We start from the raw sequence: 19501 nt of genomic DNA, 5'->3' as shown, positions 1-19501 counted from the left end.
CGTTAGAGGGAACGCCTTTTTCAATGCAAAAAATAATGAGCTTATGGATGAAAAGACATCCGACAAAAGATGTTGTCGGATTGGCTTTTGTCGGATGTCTTTTCATCCATAAGCTCATTATTTTTTGCATTGAAAAAGGCGTTCCCTCTAACGCCGAAACACGTGTCTGCTGTAATTTACAAATGTGTGCTTCTTCTAACGGTGTTTTGTATTACTTTACTGTTCAGCACAAAGGTATTTATTTATCATTTTCCCCCATGTTTAGCTGGATATTTTCCCCTTGGAAACCTATTTCAGAGCGGATTAGAGTCATTAAAATCTGACCTTTTTAATAACTTATTCATTAATGGCTGGGAAAGAAATGTTTTTACATTTTTGCGAAGAAAAAAGTACTAAAAGCAAGGAAGTTCTAATTTCAAAGGGAGGGGCTTAAGCCCCCCCCCCTTGTCCCCCTATATGGGCGCCCTTGCTCGTGACACCAAGTTTTCTAGTCCATTTTGCAATTATTAGTTCCTCGTGATTTAGTTTTGCCTTTCAATGAAACTTTTTATGTTTTTTTTTAAATCAATTTTTTGGGGGAGGAGGCTTTTGGCCTTGTCATGTGTTGCTTTGTGTAAAAATTTAACTTTAATTGTATTGCATTATTGGTTTTGGTAATGTTCGACGAGACGATGATTGGCTCGTCGAAAAATTTCGAACATGCGCCTAGTGTTGACCAGTGGCAGATACAAAGACCCCCCACCGCCTCCCTAAACCGCTGACAACTGTATCCGTCCACATTGTGTGGAAACATTTTATGCATAAAACGTAATAGATTACTGTGTCTTTTCAATTCATTGACCCCAAAGCAGTTTCATAAATTTTTCGTACCCAAAACCATAGGTTAGTTCATGGGGAGAGGGGCGGTCATTCTTCTGCATGACCCCCCCCCCCCCTTAAATGTGTCTGTTTTCGCCCCTGGTGTTGACAATCCCCCACCGAAATAGTCGAGTCATATCTAGAGCACAAAATGACGACTGAGTTATTGGTAAATGTATTTATTCAGAAGAGTATACAAAAATAAAATCATCGACTCTGGGGAAGATGAGAAATCTCTTTAAGCTCCTTGAAAATCACGAGTGTTGGCCCAATATGGGCCGAGAAATACCTGAATGGACGAGTGTGGCCACTTTCTGGATGAAATGAGTCTGGATGTTGGGGTTCCTAATGAGAGCTGAACGTCTACAGCGAGTCATAAAGGGTTCCGGAAAGACGAACGTTGACAAGTGGAGTAATAGAAATTTGAATTGAACCGAATGAAATGTTTTGCTTCATACGATGGTTGCAGTGTCCTGCTTTTGATAAGCGAGTCTCCCGTTAAATCCGGACTCACTAAATGGCTCTATTTCCGTTTGTAATGTGCGTACCACGGACCTGACTTGAAGAGAGCTCCCTCTCGTGTCGGGACAATCAATCACAAGAAGTTTACCTTGGGAGACGTTTGCATCCATTGTGCACAGTTAGAAATAGGGCTGGAAGGAATTCCGGGGAAAACCCGCGGAGAGAACTCGCTATGAATGTTCCGTACATGACGTTGCTATGTGACGCGGACACGGTAACGAATCACTGATGAAGCCATGAACAAAAACATGAGGATCGTCCCCAATCGGCGGACTGACACAAATCGCCACCAAGTTTCGGTTTCCCGCTTTCGCATTCTGCAGGGAAAGCAGCACTTGCAGACGATCAATCCAGAAATCACATGAATGGTGCTCCATTTTTGTAGCTACGACGGACGTTTCGTTCGCAATTAAGGTGTTCTGAAAACGTTCCACCTAAAACGTCTCATCTTTCACTGATGCACTTCGTCTAATAATACTGTTCGGCCCAGTACGGATCTCGTGACTGTTGCTCCAAAACTGAGCTTGTACTGGGTGAGACAAAGTATCGTATTTGTTTCGAATGCTGTGCTAGTCGGTGCCCGGACCCCTTGGAATGTTTACGACTTGCCGAGATTTGTTCAATTGTGCAAAAAAGTCCACACACAGCGCTTTAGTAGGACTGCTCGTTCGGTGCTTTGCTTCACACAACCAAACCGACGTCTCCTTTTCCGATCGTCGGATGTCCATCATGGACCCCGATTTCCTGTCGGCGTCGCAGCCGATTAATGGTCTCCATCACCGAATCCATGTCATCCAGAGACTAGGGTCCCTCGGTCCTGGGGTAGTTGACGTAAGTGACGTTGAGGCCCACCGTCTGACTCTTCTTCTGCAGTTTGGTGATGACCCCCTCGACTTCTGCCTCCAGCTCCGAAAAGGTGGGTCTGTCTTTGCTATCCTCCAGCCAGCAACGCAGCATGATCTCGTACCTGGAAAGAGCACCAAAATTGAAAGACGGTACTTTTCATGAATAGATTTAAGGGGTTAGAGTACCTCAAAAATGATGAAACGATCAAAAAAATGTTTATTGCTTATTTCAAAACTAAAAACTATTCTGAACACAGGGGAAAAGTTTCATTGCTTTGGTTCAAATATTACAAAATATATGGGTGGTTTTAGGCCATGCTCCCTATGTGTTCTTATGAAAAAGAAAAACTTTAAATTGCTTTTTATCAATGATGGTTTTTTTTGTGTTTTCATGTCATTAGAATCCCTAAGGATTTTTTTCTATTAAAGATACCGCTTTAAAGTAATACTTTTTGCAATTGGGATAACCTATTTGACAAAACTGTGCTTTGGATGAGCATTTTATAAATGACTCTAATGCTTAGAGCATGTTAAACCTATAAAAACCAAATTTAAAAAAAAAAATGATTTTTTTACATAATGAATCACAGAAAATTTTCGAATGAACTCATAAGCAAATGAATGCACAGAGTTTTAGAGATGATCATAGTGATCGTTTTACAAAAAACGTTTTCTAATTAGTGCAAAAATAAAAAAGCCTTCGGGATTTTAAAAAATTAAAAATTTCCTCAATTTTTTGAATTTTTAAAAAAAGTAGACAATATTTTTAAATTTTGAAAATAAATTATTGATTACGAAATAAGTATGCATGTTATGGTTTCAAAGAAATATGAAATTTACTTAAATTTAAAAAAAAAATGTTTGAAAGGTGCTGTGACACCTTAACAACGAAAGTTGTGTCATTTAAACCTGTAAATATCATTTTCGTACCCTTTTTACTCTTACCAGGGCACCACGCGAATAGTATCAAATGAAAAAAGTATTAACAGGTGGCAATCAAAAGAGATGTATTTTTGACGCAAAAATGATTAGACCTCATGATCCCGATATCCAGGTTTAAAATCTGCCGAAATTTCAGAAAGAGCACCGTGGCGAGAAATTTGTCACCCGCGTACGCCGACTACATCCATTTACAAATCGTGTGAAAGATATCTTCCATTCCTCACTAAAATCTACCCAATTAAGCCATTTTTATTAAAATTTCATCTTATTTTAAGACTTACTATTTTATACAAATACAAAAGTGAAGACCAGCAACAGGCTCTGGGCCCAGCTAGGCTGGTCCTAGTCAATTTGCAACCGGAAACTGCCTGAAACCAGGAGGGCAACATCCAAAAACATGTTTTACTATGCTCCTTCGATTGCTGCTTATTTACATTTACACAATATCGTGGGTGGAAACCATACGATAGTGTGCCACTACGCCACCCTAGAAGGTAGACACTTGTTGGCTCTCGAATTTGGATAGTGTACATCGTAAGAGACAGTACCACAAATGATTGATTCGTGTGTCCAAAAGTACAACGATGAGGAATACCTAAAAATAACCACAAATTTTTCAAGATATGGAACAAAGTGGTGATACGAGTGTCAGTATTTTTAAAATGGTGAAGAAACATGAAAAGCGGTTCGTGTTACCATTTGCGTGACGTTCATCTGTTCTCACTAAGGCCCCTATATATATACGAGCCGACGCATCAGCTTAAGATTAGCCATTTTGGATCGGAGCGCGTGTTTGAGTGGTTGTCTTTTCTGACGAGTTATTGCGTTTGGTGATTATTCACTGTGATCAATTATTAGCGGCAAGTGAATTGTTTATTGAATAAAATATCCCACCAAAAACATTCTGTAAAAAACTAGCCAAGCTTAAACATTCTTTATACGTTAGTGGGTACAAGTCAATTTTGTTTACACGTTTTCCAAGTGGCAATTTTCCATCGTCAATGGGTAGCGGTTCTGGCGACAGATTGGTGCAATCGTGTCATGGAGCACCTGGTTTTGTACCCTTGTGTACCCTTTAACGGCCAAGTCACACAACATTAACTATAACAATAAAGAAATCGCAGTAAGGAACCTTCGACTTGTCATGACTTTGTCTAGATTTCATTACTTTTTAGAGATAAACAAGCAGCTCCATCGAGACTTGGCTAGTTTTTTACAGAACGTTTTTGGTGGGATTTCACTTCTTTTTGTAGAAACATTTAATTTGTGTAATATTCGAGTAGACTAAAGTTATATTAAATTAAACTAGAAGATGTGTCCCACTACGCTGGACTTTTGCCATGACAGTCGATTTTTTTATGTACCAGTAGTAGAAGGGGGCATTACCATATCCCTAATACAGCTGAGGGTTCTTCATTAGATACTTCAGACTTTCGATTTTTGACATCAAATGAAGCGGCCCACAAAGTTGAAAATTTTTCATAAAGGCGGTATGTCGATCTCTAATAGTTTGGTTGGGCTCTTGTGTTTTCTAATCAGGGTCCACTCCAGATCTTCGATTAGCCTAGTTTTTATAGTTTTCCCTTTATGTGGCCATTGAACCCTAACTCTGTACCAAATTTCACCTCTCTGAGTTTATGGGAAGTACTAGTTCTATTTTGATGATCATGAGTGAGTGAGTGAGTGTCATAAATGCGAAACTTTGCTTTCGCTTAACTTCGGAACTAAATGACCTACAGACTTGAAATTTCGGATTTTAAGTATGTGATTATAGCTTACTGGATGACGAAAATTTCTGCGTTCTGGTCTCATCAGAAGGTTCTTAAATAGGGGCCTGAAAATGCGGCGAAATGGTTCCAGTAGTGCAACAATGAAAAATCCGATCCAAAATGGCTAAACTTAGGCCGACGCATCAGTTTATCTATATAGCGGCTCTAGTTCTCACTATAGAGTAAAGAAATATACATAGAGAGGCTCCGCCTATGGTAAAAAGGAGATGAAATTAAAACCGGAATTAAGGGATACAGCGGTGCAATTGTGGTCGGGGTTATGAAAGTAACCAAATAAAGTGGCTGGCGGATTGATTTACATTTTAATTTATGTTGTAATGCACTTTCAAAAACGTGCTTCATAAACTTGCAACGATATCTAAGTTTAAATTAACTACCAATTCAGATTCAGTAATGGAAGGTTTGAATCAAAATGTATCTTAAGATATTTGGCAGGAAGCTAAGGATCTTGGGATACAGCGGTGCAACTTCCGGCTTCAATGTCTTAGTATAGCGAGGCCTCTGTGTGTAATTTCTTTACTCTATGGTTCTCACAGTGCTTTGGGGGCACATGAATGGTTTATCACTAGTACCGGAAGGACTCGAGGATATGGTGCGGCATTGGTGACCATTGCCAAGGGACGCTGGACACCGCCAGAACACAACACACTCAAAAAGAAACGCTTTTTTTGCTTAGTCGCCATGTTGACAATACTATACTCGTTTTTTCATCTGGTTAGAGCCGCTATATAGACAGGCCGACGCATCAGCTTAAGTTAAGCCATTTTGGATCGGATTTTCATTGTTGCACTGCTTGGGTTACCACAGCAAAGTTTCGGATTTCACCAAATTTGCCGAAAATAATATTTTATTTAATAAACAATTCACGTGCCGCTAATAATTGCTCCAGTGAACAATCACCAAACGCGATAACTCGCCAGAAAAGGCAACCACTCAAACACGCGCTCCGATCCAAAATGGCTGATCTTAAGCTGATGCGTCGGCTCGTATATATAGGGGCCTTAGGTGTAACCATTGCCAAGAGACTCTGGACGCAACCACAACACAGCACACTCAAAAAAAAAAAAAACTTTTCGTGGTTAGTCGGCATGTTAAAAATACTACACTCGTTTTTTCATCTTATACATATAAAATCTGAGTATCTATCTATCTATCTATCTATCTATCTATGTCCAAGCTTCTTCTCCCGAACGACAGTGAACTGACCATCGAACCAGGTATCGATGGATTCGTCATCTTCCCGTCTTCATGTTTGGCTATTTAACATAATCCTCCGATAATAATTAGCGGAGATATCAATTAAAAACTATTAATTATGACTCTTAGATTTCAAAATCAAATCCCTATTTTTCGAAGGCTTTCCTCCATTCAAATTATTATTCAGTGCTTCAACTCAACTTTCCGGATGAACGCTTTTATTAAAATTTACAGCGTGAAGAAAATCATTGAGATGAAAGATCTGTTGCCATTTCTTTTTCTCGAATATAAAGAAATAAAATTAGGCTTTTGTTTTAAGGCTTTTCCTGTAATCAGGGTGTTTAAATTGTTTACTTTTCGATTATTTTGCCGTAATCTGCAGCACAATTTTGCTGTTTTTTTTTTTGTTCAAGCCTGATTGTTAAATACGCGTCACATGACATAACTTTCATTTTCGAGGAGAACCGTGCACGTCGTAAAGTAAATGAGTGATTTACAAGTTATTTGAGTTCTTTGAGGGTTTGTACCTGGAAAACGGATTGATGTAATTCTTGTACGACCATGTGGATAGAATCCATCCAAATATTTATCTGAGTGGTATGTTGCATTAATAAACACCCGGGCAACGCCGGGTAGTAGACTATTTTATGTAAAAAGCGGATTGTTATTGTGCATAAATATTTCCGATATAGTCTATCAGATGTAATTCAGTTTAACGTGAGTAAAGATTATAGTTGATAATGCATATATTTTCCCCTTTTGTGCTGACTGAAAATGTACTCATAACTTGTATCATTGATAACGATTATTAACGTTGATGAGGTGTTTTGGCAAAAATATGTTTTACTGGTGTTTTGAAAACCTTGCTTTACGCGCATTTATTTATTCCTTAACGCGTTAGAAACTAGTGTCAGTGTACTACAAAAGCATCAACTGGACTGCTCTTACATTTTTAGGTAGCCCGTGCAACGCCGGGCACGCAGCTAGTCTGGTTATAAATTTTGATGAGTTAGTGGTTATACGTTGTGCGTCACGGGAAGACCCCAAGTTGCGTCATTGAACTGTTGCATCATGGGAAAAAATGCGCCTCTGCAAAGGGACGCATATTGCATTCTATTAAGTCGGTTGTTATCACTAGACGTTAAATCCCGGTTATCACAAATTTGCCATTTCAACTGCGCTTGCGCACGGACTTGGCTTTTTGAGCTTTCTGTTTTAAGATTTCGTGCTACTTGTTTATATTTAGGCTGAGCGAGAGTCCCACAAAATTAATGAATGCGATTAGAATATTTTCACAGCGATTTCGTGATACACATTATATGAAACTACGGATATGAATAACTGATAATCTTAAGAGAAAAATGACACTTCAATATTTATTAGTTTGGAAATATTTATTTAACATAAATGTAAAACACGTTGTGTCGTACTTCAAAAATAATTGGAATTTTAGTACAGAAATCCGTCTTTTGCGGATATTTTACGTTAGGCGTAAACAACTTTGTATGATACATTTTTATTTAGGTTGAGGGTTCGGCTTTGTATTAGAAGTGATGCTGCAAAAGGGACAGACAAATCGGACATCGAATCCATTAATAATTAGGACGCAAAATTCAATCTTTACCGAGCCCTAAAAACTAAATCAGAGAAAACTTTGTGATTTCTAATTTTTATCTGTTGCTATCTCATATTTATTACCAAACTTAAAATGTTTGTAATTAATTTTAGCAAGATTTTTGAAATCAGCTAAGTCCGCGCGCAAGCGCAGTTGAAATGGCAAATTTGTGATAACCGGGGTTTAACGTCGAGTGTTGTTATCTTTTGGTTGTGCCAACACATTGTATGCATGTCTCTAATTGTACATGTAAGCGGCTTTTGCCCATTACTACCGATCTATTAAACAAATGAAAAGACCTTGAAAGCTTGTTGTTTGACCACGGATTGTATGTAATCTGGCAATCTGCCAAATAAAGACGATTCCATCTGAATAAATCTAGCAGGGAGAAGGGAAAATAGCGATGGGATTTTCGTGCAAGCGTTTCATAATTTCACTAGAGACTTATTCATTTATTGTATTAATTGAGGTGAAAATGAGTAGAAACGCAATGAGTGTCTATGGAAACAACAAAAAAAAAGATAAAATGTTTTCATTTCGTTCGGAAATGCAAAAGCATAATGATAATCACCAAATTTTGTTGCAAACAAAATAAATGAATTAATTTTTGAGTAAGAATATAGATCAAATATAGTTTCGATTTAAAAATAATTGCAGTGAATAAATTGTCATTTTTAAAAAAAACTGAGTTAAAATAATTAAGAGGCAAACGCGCACATCTATAGCAGAGAATCTACCATCCCTGAAAGGTAATAGACGCGTCCATTTCCGCATGTAAACCGGATATTAGCCTTTCCATACAATCAATGGTCAGACAGTATTTGAGACGGTAACTTTTTGAGCTCATATGAATCTAAAGTTCTTCTGCCCTTATATAGAAGTTGGGTAAGACCTCATTTGGAATACGCTGTTCAGTTTTGGTCTCCTTATCTTGAGAAATACATTCATGTATTGGAAAGGGTTCAAAGGCGGGCTACGAGGCTAATAAGTGGACTTTCCCACTTAGATTACGATTCCAGGCTCAGAAGGCTAAAAATGTACAGTCTGGAGCAAAGAAGAGACCGAGGGGACATGATTCAGCTGTTTAAATTTATTAAAATGAAAGACGTTACGGGGCTGAAGTTCAGCACTGAAAACAGGACGAGGGGTCATTGTTTTAAGCGGTTTAAATCTCGGGCTAACATGGATGTTAGGAAAAATGATTATCATAGCAGGGTAGTGGAACCTCGGAACAGTTTACCGGAAGATTTGGTCATGAGCAAGGGAGTAGATAGTTTCAAGAGGGCCATTGATCTTCACTGGGGATTGTCAGTGGACTAGGACCAGTCTAGTTGGGCCCAGAGCCCGTTGCTGGTCATCGCTTTTGTATTTGTATTGTATTTGTATCTCTTAACAGGGGTGATTGTGTTCCGGTATTTTACCGAATTTCCGGTATTTTCGGACGTATTTCCGGTATTTTTATGTCCGAAAATACCGGAATTATGTTTTTTTTTGTTACGCTTTTATCTCCCTACCTCCGCAATTTTTTAAAAATTATATAATACTCATCAAATATACCTGCAAGAGCCTTAAGATGGACAAATGTCAAGATAATTTTGTATAACAAAAGCTCAAAAGTAACTTTGTAACCCATTAAAATTTTAATCAAATGTACACACACTATTTTGACTCTGACTATTGAACTATTTAATACTATGGCAAAGGTGCACTTAAGTAATAGGGACCAAAGATTACCCCCTCCCCCCCCCCTGTTCTCGCTTTGAAACTTTCAGGTATTTTTTGATGAACTCACAATCACCCCTGATGATTTAACAGGTTAGTTTCTTCATCATCGTGCGTGCAATACTTTTTCGTAAGCGAAGCCACCATCCTGCAGTGAATCAAGTGTGGAATAAATGGCAATACTCACAAGAGGTCCGGGCAGTAGGAGGGCTGCGGCATCCTCCGGCCGGACTTGAGGTACTGCAGGATGTCCCAGTTGTCGACGTCCGGATACGGCGTCACCCCGCGAGTCATCAGCTCCCAAAGCACCACGCCGTACGACCACTGCAAAGAGACATTAGTTATAAAGGGTGTCCCAAAATGAGCGCAAGATTTGAATTTGCCACCATTTTTTCCATAAATGGTTGGCAGCCATGAAAAAAAAACAATTTGACAGTTGAGAGTTTAGGGTTAGTAAAAATGGGGCGTTATTGTACCATACAGCTAGAGAGAGTGAAACATTTCAGTTACTGCATGAGGCATTTCCTGGTCATTTCGGTCATCAGAATTGGCACCCTAGATCGTGTGATTTCACATTATTAAATTTCTTCTCATGGGGTTATTTGAAGCCAAAGGTCTATGTCGACAAGCCCACAACCACCGTGTTGCGATACCAATAACAGTAACTGCTTGACCAGCCTCCACTTTCATTATTTTTGAAACAATTGTTCAATAATGAAAGCGCGTTATTGTATCGTATAACGCTCCATTTTTGATTACCCTAAACTCTCAGCGGTCAAATTGTTCTTTTTTCAGGGTTGCCAACCATTTATTGCAAAAATGGCGGCAAATTCAAATTTTGCGTTAATTTTGGGACACCCTTTAGTACCAATTGAAAGCGCGAAATTCTCTGCATGTGGTGGAAGTTATTCAGAATTTCCACTGGAAGAGAGGGAGATATTCAGAGCGTGGCATTTCTGTCTCGAAAGTTACTGACCCCCTTATCTCAAATCACGTCTCCGGCCCCTGAACTTACTTTTTCTTCTTAGCTAGTTTAGTTTCCTGGTTATGTCACAAAAATTGGGAACCAAATGTTCGGTTTTGGAGAAATAGATGCAAAATTTACATTAAACAAAAACATGTGTAGTGCAGCTCTGATTAGTTGAGCAGTGACCTTGACTATGTTTACCGGTTTTCGTGGAGTTTAGTGAAAATTAGACGTGTTATTGGCTCGGATTCCAGTTGGAATATTTTTGAATAACTACTAAGAAAGTTTCTCAACTCAACTTAGCGCCAATGGTGTTGTTTCCTTCAGTCAAAAGTAGTACTTTTTGTCGCTGAAATTGATAGAGTAAGCAAAAAAGAAAAATAACATATGGACCCAGAAAATACTTTCATTTTCCAAACAGTTATTTAATTAATTTTTTTTTTAATGTGCGATTTTTCAAACAAGGCGTGGTCTTGATGACGTCACAAATGATGCTCTTTGGCGCATCTTTCTACAGCGTTTCCATGTTATGATAATCAAGAAGCGAATTAAAATTGCGCTCTGCGCTTGCTATGAACCCTATCGTTGCCAATACACATGAGTAAAGATGCGAATTAAATAGTTTGCTCTGTGGATGGCAACACAATGGCATTTTCATCATTTGTGATGTCATCGGCAAGAAATGTAAACAAAGAAAGATCACCGATTTAAATAATTTTTTTTTAATATTAAACTTAAACAAATTATTTTTAAAAAAAATGGTCAGATCCTATGTTTTTAAGCATACTCTTTTAGAAAAAAATACTTTTAAAACTTTGGAAACGACCCCATTATCCCTCCCTATTTTCCGAAACAGCGGTAAACATTGTCCGAGTCGGAGCTCAACCTCTCAGAGCCTCAAAATATCAACAAATAATGATTACAATGTGTGTGTGTGTGACTCTTGGTTTGTCATTTTCTTTCCATTCCCATGTTCTCTAGATTTCCTTTTTTTAATAATTATTATTTTTTTATTTTACTTTTTTTACTTATTTTCTGGGCCACGAGAGTCTTCGTATTATGCGGTGCGTTCTCCGTGTAAAAAAAAGGTTGGACATACTACTGTTTTACGTCTACGAATATTTGGACGTAAAATTTCATATGTGAATGCATTAATTTCTCAAAGCCGGGGGGGGGGGGGATTGCCCCCTCCTGACCCCGTGAATGACGGACCTTTGCTTAAGTACGGTAATTTGCTTCTTAATACCAAAGTTTTTACCTTGCGCACTTTTGTTCGCGAAGTCTCAATGATGTGCCGAACTAGTTTTAGCCATCAGTTTCAAGGTAATACATTGTCGCCGCTTATTTGAACCACATTTGTTCTAAACTATTTTGATTCCATAAAGTGGCTTATTCAATAAAGATGGATTTTTGTTCTGTGTTTGACAATTTGATTCATTTAATCGGTTGATTCAATGAACCACTGATTCAATTAAACGGCGTCCACTGTAGCAGCAAGGAGAAGACATTTAGACACATATAAGCATACTTTGCCAGAGACCATGTAAAACTTTTAAGACTGTTGATTGGCTATCACACAAAAATGTCATCCATCTTTTTCTTCTTCTTCTTCATGCTCTAATTATATTCTTCCCAATAAAAATTAAATTCTTCCATTAATCGAAGGGGACAAATTAAAAATATTCAAACGTGAATGCAGAACTTCTGAAGAATGAAATGAATTCACACGCGTTGGATTGAGGGGAAAAACATGGACGACGCATTTGCGTCGGCCAATCAGGAGTCCCAAAACCTATTACACGGTCCCTAGCTGAGTAAAGGTTGCTTATATGCCTCCGCGTCGGTTATTGGCTGAGGAGTTTACAACAAGGACGCAATGGGATGTCAGGAGCGCACGTAGCATATTGTCGCCTCAGAGCAACAGTACTCTTTGACCATCGATTACATGGTTAGGCTAATATCCGGTTTATAGGCGGAAGTGGACGTATCTATTAGTTTATAGGGGTGTTAGTTGATTTGCTACAGATGTGCACGTTTGCCTCTCTATTATTTAGCTTCAGTTTTGTAAAAATGTGCTCTCAGCAAACATTTAATCTAAAGTATATTCGATCCATATTCTCACGGCAAAAATGAATTGATTCATTTATTCACAACAAAGTTTTCAGCTTATTATTTTGCTTTTACGTTCCTCAACGAAATGAAAATACTTTATTTTATTTTTGTTGTTTCCATGGTAACTATTTTTGTTTCCCCTCATTTTATTTTCGAGAATGCAATAAATGAATAAGGCAGTAGTGACATTATAAAACGCGTGCATCAATATCCCATCGTTATTTTCCCATCTTCCCTGCCAGATTCATCCAGATGGAATCGTCTTTACTTGGCAGATTGCCGAATTACATACAATCCGCGGTCGAACAGTAGGATGTCTTAGTGTTACTCCTGGACTAGACGTTAAATCTCGGTTATCACAAATTTGCCATTTCAACTGCGCTTGCGCGCGGACTTAGCTTTTCGGCTTTCTGTTTTAAGATTTCGCGTTGCTTGTTAATATTTAGGCTGTGCTAGAGTCCCAACAAACTAATGAATGCGATTAGAATATTTTCACAGCGATTTCGTGACATATTATATGAAACTACAGATATGAATAACTGATAATCTTTGTAATGTAAAGAGAAAAATGACACTATAATATTGATTGGTTTGGAAATATTTATTTAACATAAACGTAAAACACGTTGTTTACTTCAAAAATTATTGTAATATGAGTACAGATATCCGTCTTTTAAGGATATTTTACGTTAAGCGTAAACAGTTCAGTATTATAGATTTTTTATTTAAGTTGAGGGTTTGGCTTTGTATCAGAAGTGATGCTGCAACTCTAGTACGCTCTTCTGAGGTTAAAAATTTGGCCCTGAAAAGGGCCTTCGTTTGATAGAAAAATCAGTTCTGAATCCATTAATAATTAAGACGCAAAACTCAATCTTTACCGAGACCTAAAAACTAAATCAGAGAAAATTTCGTGATTTCTAATTTTTATCTCTTGCCATCTTATATTTATTAACAAATTTAAAATGTCTGCCGATTTCAAAAATCTTGCTAAAATTAATTACAAAGTCCGCGCGCAAGCGCAGTTGAAATGGCACAAATTTGTGATAACCGGGATTTAACGTTGAGTTACTCCTGGCATTAGATGCCTTATTAGTGTTGCTCTGAGGTGACGATATGAAGAAAAAAAAATAAAAAAGAGAGACGCATTTGCGTCGCTTGGCCAATCAGGAGTCCCAAAACCTATTACACGGTCCCTAGCTGAGTAAAGGTTGCTTACATGCCTCCGCGTCGGTTATTGGCTGAGGAATTTACAACAAGGACGCAATGGGATGTCAGGACCGTACGTAGCATATCGTCGCCACAGAGCAACAGTAGGATGTCTTAGTGTTATTCCTGGGATTAGATGCCTTAGTGTTGCTCTGAGGTGACGATATGAAGAAAAAAAAATAAAATAGAGAGACGCATTTGCGTCGTTTGGCCAATCAGGAGTCCCAAAACCTATTACACGGTCCCTAGCTGAGTAAAGGTTGCTTACATGCCTCCGCGTCGGTTATTGGCTGAGGAATTTACAACAAGGACGCAATGGGATGTCAGGACCGCACGTAGCATATCGTCGGGCGGGAGCAACAGTAGGATGTCTTAGTGTTATTCCTGGCATTAGATGCCTTATTAGTGTTGCTCTGAGGCGACGATATGAAGAAAAAAAATAAAAAAGAGAGACGCATTTGCGTCGCTTGGCCAATCAGGAGTCCCAAAACCTATTACACGGTCCCTAGCTGAGTAAAGGTTGCTTACATGCCTCCGCGTCGGTTATTGGCTGAGGAATTTACAACAAGGACGCAATGGGATGTCAGGACCGTACGTAGCATATCGTCGCCACAGAGCAACAGTACTCTTTGACCATCGATTACATGGTTAGGCTAATATCCGGTTTATAGGCGGAAGTGGACGTATCTATTAGTTTATAGGGGTGTTAGTTGGTTTGCTACAGATGTGCACGTTTGCCTCTCTATTATTTAGCCTTAGTTTTGTAAAAATGAAAATTTACTCTCAGCAAACATTTTTTAAATCTATAAAGTATATTCGATCTATATCCTCACGGCAAAAAGGAATTGATTTATTTATTCACAACCAAGTGTTGAGCTTACCCTTTTGCTTTTACGTTCCTGAACGAAATGAAAATAATTTCTTTTCTTTTTGTTGTTTCCATGGTAACTATTTTTGTTTCCCCTATTTTATATTCTAGAGAATGCAATAAATGAATAAGGCACTAGTGACATTACAAAACGCGTGCATCAAAATCCCATCGTCATTTTCCCTTCTTCCCTGCTGTATTCATTCAGATGGAATCGTCTTTACTTGGCAGATTGCCAAATTACATACAATCCGCGGTCAAACTGTATGATGTCTTAGTGTTACTCCTGGGATTAGATGCCTTAGTGTTGCTCTGAGGCGACGATATGAAGAAAAAAATAAAATAAAATAGAGAGACTGACCACGTCCGTCTTGGTGGTGTAGGTTCCCTTCTCGAGGCTCTCTGGCGCCATCCACTTGACGGGCAGCTTCGTCTTCTTGTTGTCGCTGCTGTAGTAGTCGCGCTCGTAGATGTCGCGGGACAGGCCGAAGTCGGCCACCTTCACGGTCCCCTCTCCCGAGAGCCTGGAAAGCAACACAGAACACACATTACAATAATTTAACAGGGGTGATTGTGTTCCGGTATTTTACCGAATTTCCGGTATTTTCGGACGTATTTCCGGTATTTTTATGTCCGAAAATACCGGAATTACGTTTTTTTTGTTATGCTTTTATCTCCCTACCTCCGCAAATTTTTTAAAAGTTATATAATACTCATCAAATGTACCTGCAAGAGCCTTAGGATGGACACCTATCCCTTAAGATGGACAAATGTCGAGATAATTTTGTATAACACCAGCTCAAAAGTAACTTTGTAACCCATTAAAAAATTTAATCTAATGTACACACACTATTTTGACTCAGAACTGTTTAATACTATGGCAAAGGTGCACTTAAGTAATAGGGGCCAAAGATTACCCCCCCCTCCCCCCTCCCGTTCTAGCTTTGAAACTTTCAGGTATTTTTTGATGAACTCACAATCACCCATGATTCTCTCCGCGGCAAAGACATGCAGGGGGAGTCTAGGGGGTGAGACAGGGTTCGTACGCTCCTTCAAAATTCCTCCAATACCCCTTCATTTAGGAAATTTTTTTGAAGGGCCCTTCAAACTCCTTCATTTTGGTTTGAACTCCTTCTTTCTTAGTTCAAGACTATATAGCTAAATAGTCTTCCTCTATGGCAGTAACTTCAAATATTTCGATCGACAACTTATCTTCGCCACAAGAGCGATTTTAAAGTAGTAGTTTCGTATACTTTTTTCCTCACCAAGATGTGATTTACAAATTGATCATAGAAATTATAAAAGTTGAAGGTGAAAATATTGTTACAAATCCTGTAAATAGTAATTATTGTAGTAACGTAACCTGTAAATAGTTTCCCGTAATGAATATACAACCCCTTTTCATATGGCTAAAGTATACGACCCCCCCTATTTTCTTTTTGTTCATTAATAAAATTTGATAACGGTCTACTATTTTCCAGAAGCGTGTGGAATATTTGAGAAATTTCTTTTCGGTGTGTATATAAACCGTTACGCTGGATAAAGAGTTAGTTTCGATTGAGATTTCGAACTGAGAGCGATTTGCTCTGTTTATAGCGAGGCATTTCGCTGTGTTGTTTTCGTATTTGGAAGTAAATACGTGTGTAACCGTTAAGTTTACGGTGTTGAGTGATATTTGCTTAATTGCTGATGATTCATTTAGCAGTTGTTAACGATTTCTCCTGTACATAGTGTAAATAAAGCTCCTGAGTTTTTATCAAGAACTGTGTCTTCACTTCAAGAAAGTGGAAGTCGCGCCGGATCCGTTACAATATTATTTGATGACTAAGACACTTCACAAGTGAATGGTGCGTGGCTAATTTTTCAAGTTAAATGATTATTGCTTTTCCCTCCACCCCACTCTCAGCGGCAAAAGTCAGTTTGTCTAATTGTTATTTAAATATTTAAAAATGAATAAGCAGATGTACAATATTAGGTGAGTGTGGTAAAAAAACTATTGTTTGGCAAATCGCGGTTATGACATTGTAAAATGAGTAAACCAAAAGTGATGTCATGCCTTGAGAGGGGAGATGGGTTCATGAAATTGTGACAAGGGGAAGAGAGAGGGTGAAAAAAAGTAACATCATGCAGTTATTATAACAATATGTTTTAAAAAATATGACATGTGACAAGAGGAGGAGTAAGATCGAGTGTAACACTTTGCGACAAGGTGAAAGGGATCAAACATGTTGAGAAAAAAAAGTGTGACACCATTTAAGGACAACCCATTAGTACTCCTTCAAAATCTCATTTCACTCCTTCAGAACTCCTCCAAAACTCCTTCATTTTATTTCTGAAATTGAGTACGAACCCTGTGAGAGACGAACGATATTTGATAAAAACTATAACGGTCCCAAACGTCTTCCGGAGGAACCATTTTAGGGACCAATCTTGTAGAAAGCGAAGCCGTCTTCGAGTTTCGAGGGTCAAAAAAGTTATCGAAGTGGACATGGGCTCAATCTGGATTCTAGTTAGGTAAGGGGAAGCATAGGTGCAACACATAGACTAATAATAAGAATAGACCGAGCTGTGCCAACCCTTTTGCTGCTCATAAACCAAACCATGGGACTGGTGGATATCCTAGCAACAGCGGGCGTTGATCCTAGCAGACGATCAGCGCCTCCGAGAAATAAAATAGAATTGATGGAACACGGAAGAATGATCTTTTATGGAGTCCGATTTGTAAATTTGTTGTTCTAAGTTGTAAATATTTTGTTAATATAGTGAGTGTTTCGTTAAGATAGTACTGTGCATTTTCTTTAGTCAATTTCAATAACTCTCTAAGCAATAAAAGATGCAAGCGCTCAAAAAGAATCGGCAAACGGTAAGATTTTTACCTGCAATTTCAATTTAAGATACCGATTTTTTTTGTTATTTTTGCGTTAACGCAAAACGTTTACGCCATTACGTTCACGCCAACGCTGACGTAGCAGCTCCGAATGAAATAAAAGTGACTGAAAACTGTGATCAAAAACTAATGACTAATGTCAAAATAATGCATCACTAAAAGAAAAACAGTTCAATCTCTGCACCTGGGAAAACAAATTATAATGAAAACACATTACGTCTTAAAATAAATGTCGAGTGCCAAACTATAGATAATCCTGCCATCTAGCAACCATGCTGCCAAAGTTTTCGCCAATCCTCCCACCCGTCACATGATGTATCCATGAACCCATTTTTTCATCAGCAAATCTGGGAAAGCTCGGTCTACTCTTATTATTAGCCTATGGTGCAACACGATGGTGGTTGTAGTATCAGTATTTCTTAGGTGGGGCAAATACTCGAAACTGCTCGCCCATCTTTATTCAAGCTCCTTATATGTTAAGCTTAAGGGTTGGATTTGACTCCCAAATATCTTTTCAAAATCGAAGTGAATGTTAGGTTATCTTTGGTCAAAGGGTCGGATCGACTCTTTGACGAGGGAGGGACCTAAAGCTTCGGTTTTGCCGAAACTGGAGTCTTAAAACTCAATTTCATCTTCTACCACTGGTGATGCTATGGGAATAGGGGAGATAAAAGGGTTCTCTCTAAACAAATTTTTGGAATTAAAGTTTTAAAAACGCATTTATGATAGCTTTGTTGACTTTAAAAGAATGATCGGAATTTCGGAGCTGTTCCCAGAAATTTAGAATTGAGGTTTCAGACACGCAATTTCATACTATGCTGAGATATTTACGGAGGCATTTGGGACAAAATTTTCAGAATTTATGGCGTAAGTATACTTTTTTTTTTTTTTTTGTCTCTGTTCACTGACAATAGCGGAAGAAAGAAGGCACAAGGGCCCTCTCTGGAAATTTGACGACATTGAGACCCTAAAATTACAATCTTGAGCTATCTTTGGTTATGTTAGGGGAAGGAGTCGGAGATTCACTGTTCATCTAACGTTAAAAAGCTATTATTTTTAAGCTGTCTTTGGGGACGTTACACAGAAGAGGGGAGGGGGGAGTGGCGAACCCGGTAATCACTTACAATTTAGGTCACTGTGAGGGGCGAGAAGCAGTTAAGCGGCTCTCTTCCAGAAACTTTTTGGAAATTGAAGTCCTAAAAATTGCAATTTTTTGAATTGTCTTCGAGACGCTGGGAAGGAGCTTGGAAATCGGAGGTTCTACTCTGAGGAGTGGCAATTGACCCCCCCCCCCTCCGCCTACGCAAGCACGTGTGGAAGATGTACTCACATGCAGTTCCTGGCCGCCAAATCCCTGTGCACGAATTTCAGCTCGGCCAGGTAGCTCATCCCCGCGGCTATCTGCACGCCGAAGTTCAGCAGGTCCTTCACCGTCGGAGTCTGGAAAAAAAAAGAACGAACTCAATCATGGGACAAAATAATTTATTCGAGTCACCGGATGGAGAGTTTTGACTGACATAAATAAATTAGTCATGACTAAAAATCACGAATCTTCTACAATTTAGAATTCTGTCATTCAAAACCATCTAGCGTACTACAAATGAACCTAGTAGAAATAAGGAACTACTTTGATATACCCCCCCCAAATCGGAAATTTGGCGACTTTTTTTTTTCTCGCCAAGCAAAATACCTGCTATGGTGCCACAAAACGTTAAAAAAAAAAAAAAAAAAAACTCAAAAAATGGTACAAAATACAAGAAAATACTAAATTTGGCAGCAGCAAAAACCTAAAAGCTGAAAAAACCTAAATTGGCAACACCAAAATAAGAAACAGCAACCCTAAAAAGTCCGTAAGGAGTGCCAGATTTGGCGCGTAATTTTTGGGGGGTTATATCAAAGTTATACCAGAAATAAAATTAAATAAAAACATCCAGCACATTTTAGTTTTGATGCCTTGAATTCCAATCATT

General features: G+C 38.5%; 2 protein-coding genes across 2 annotated transcripts in view; both read right to left on the bottom strand.

The window, feature by feature from the left end:
* Positions 1-19501, bottom strand: part of LOC129217694 (uncharacterized) — a 125733-nt gene that overhangs the window by 62450 nt on the left and 43782 nt on the right. The window lies entirely within an intron of this gene.
* LOC129217750 (hepatocyte growth factor receptor-like) overlaps positions 1033-19501 on the bottom strand; it is a 144102-nt gene continuing 125633 nt past the window's right edge. Inside the window, exons 20-23 of the mRNA XM_054852090.1 lie at positions 18862-18971; positions 15006-15168; positions 9679-9815; positions 1033-2347 (exon numbers count right to left, since the gene is read on the bottom strand). Of these exons, the coding sequence (XP_054708065.1) occupies positions 2182-2347; positions 9679-9815; positions 15006-15168; positions 18862-18971 (576 nt within the window). The 3' untranslated portion in view covers positions 1033-2181. The remainder of the gene's footprint in view (positions 2348-9678; positions 9816-15005; positions 15169-18861; positions 18972-19501) is intronic.

Source organism: Uloborus diversus, chromosome 2 (genome assembly GCF_026930045.1).
Source record: "Uloborus diversus isolate 005 chromosome 2, Udiv.v.3.1, whole genome shotgun sequence".
NCBI lineage: Eukaryota > Metazoa > Arthropoda > Arachnida > Araneae > Uloboridae > Uloborus > Uloborus diversus.
Note: the sequence above shows the minus strand (reverse complement) of the source record. Positions and strands in the feature narration are given on the sequence as shown.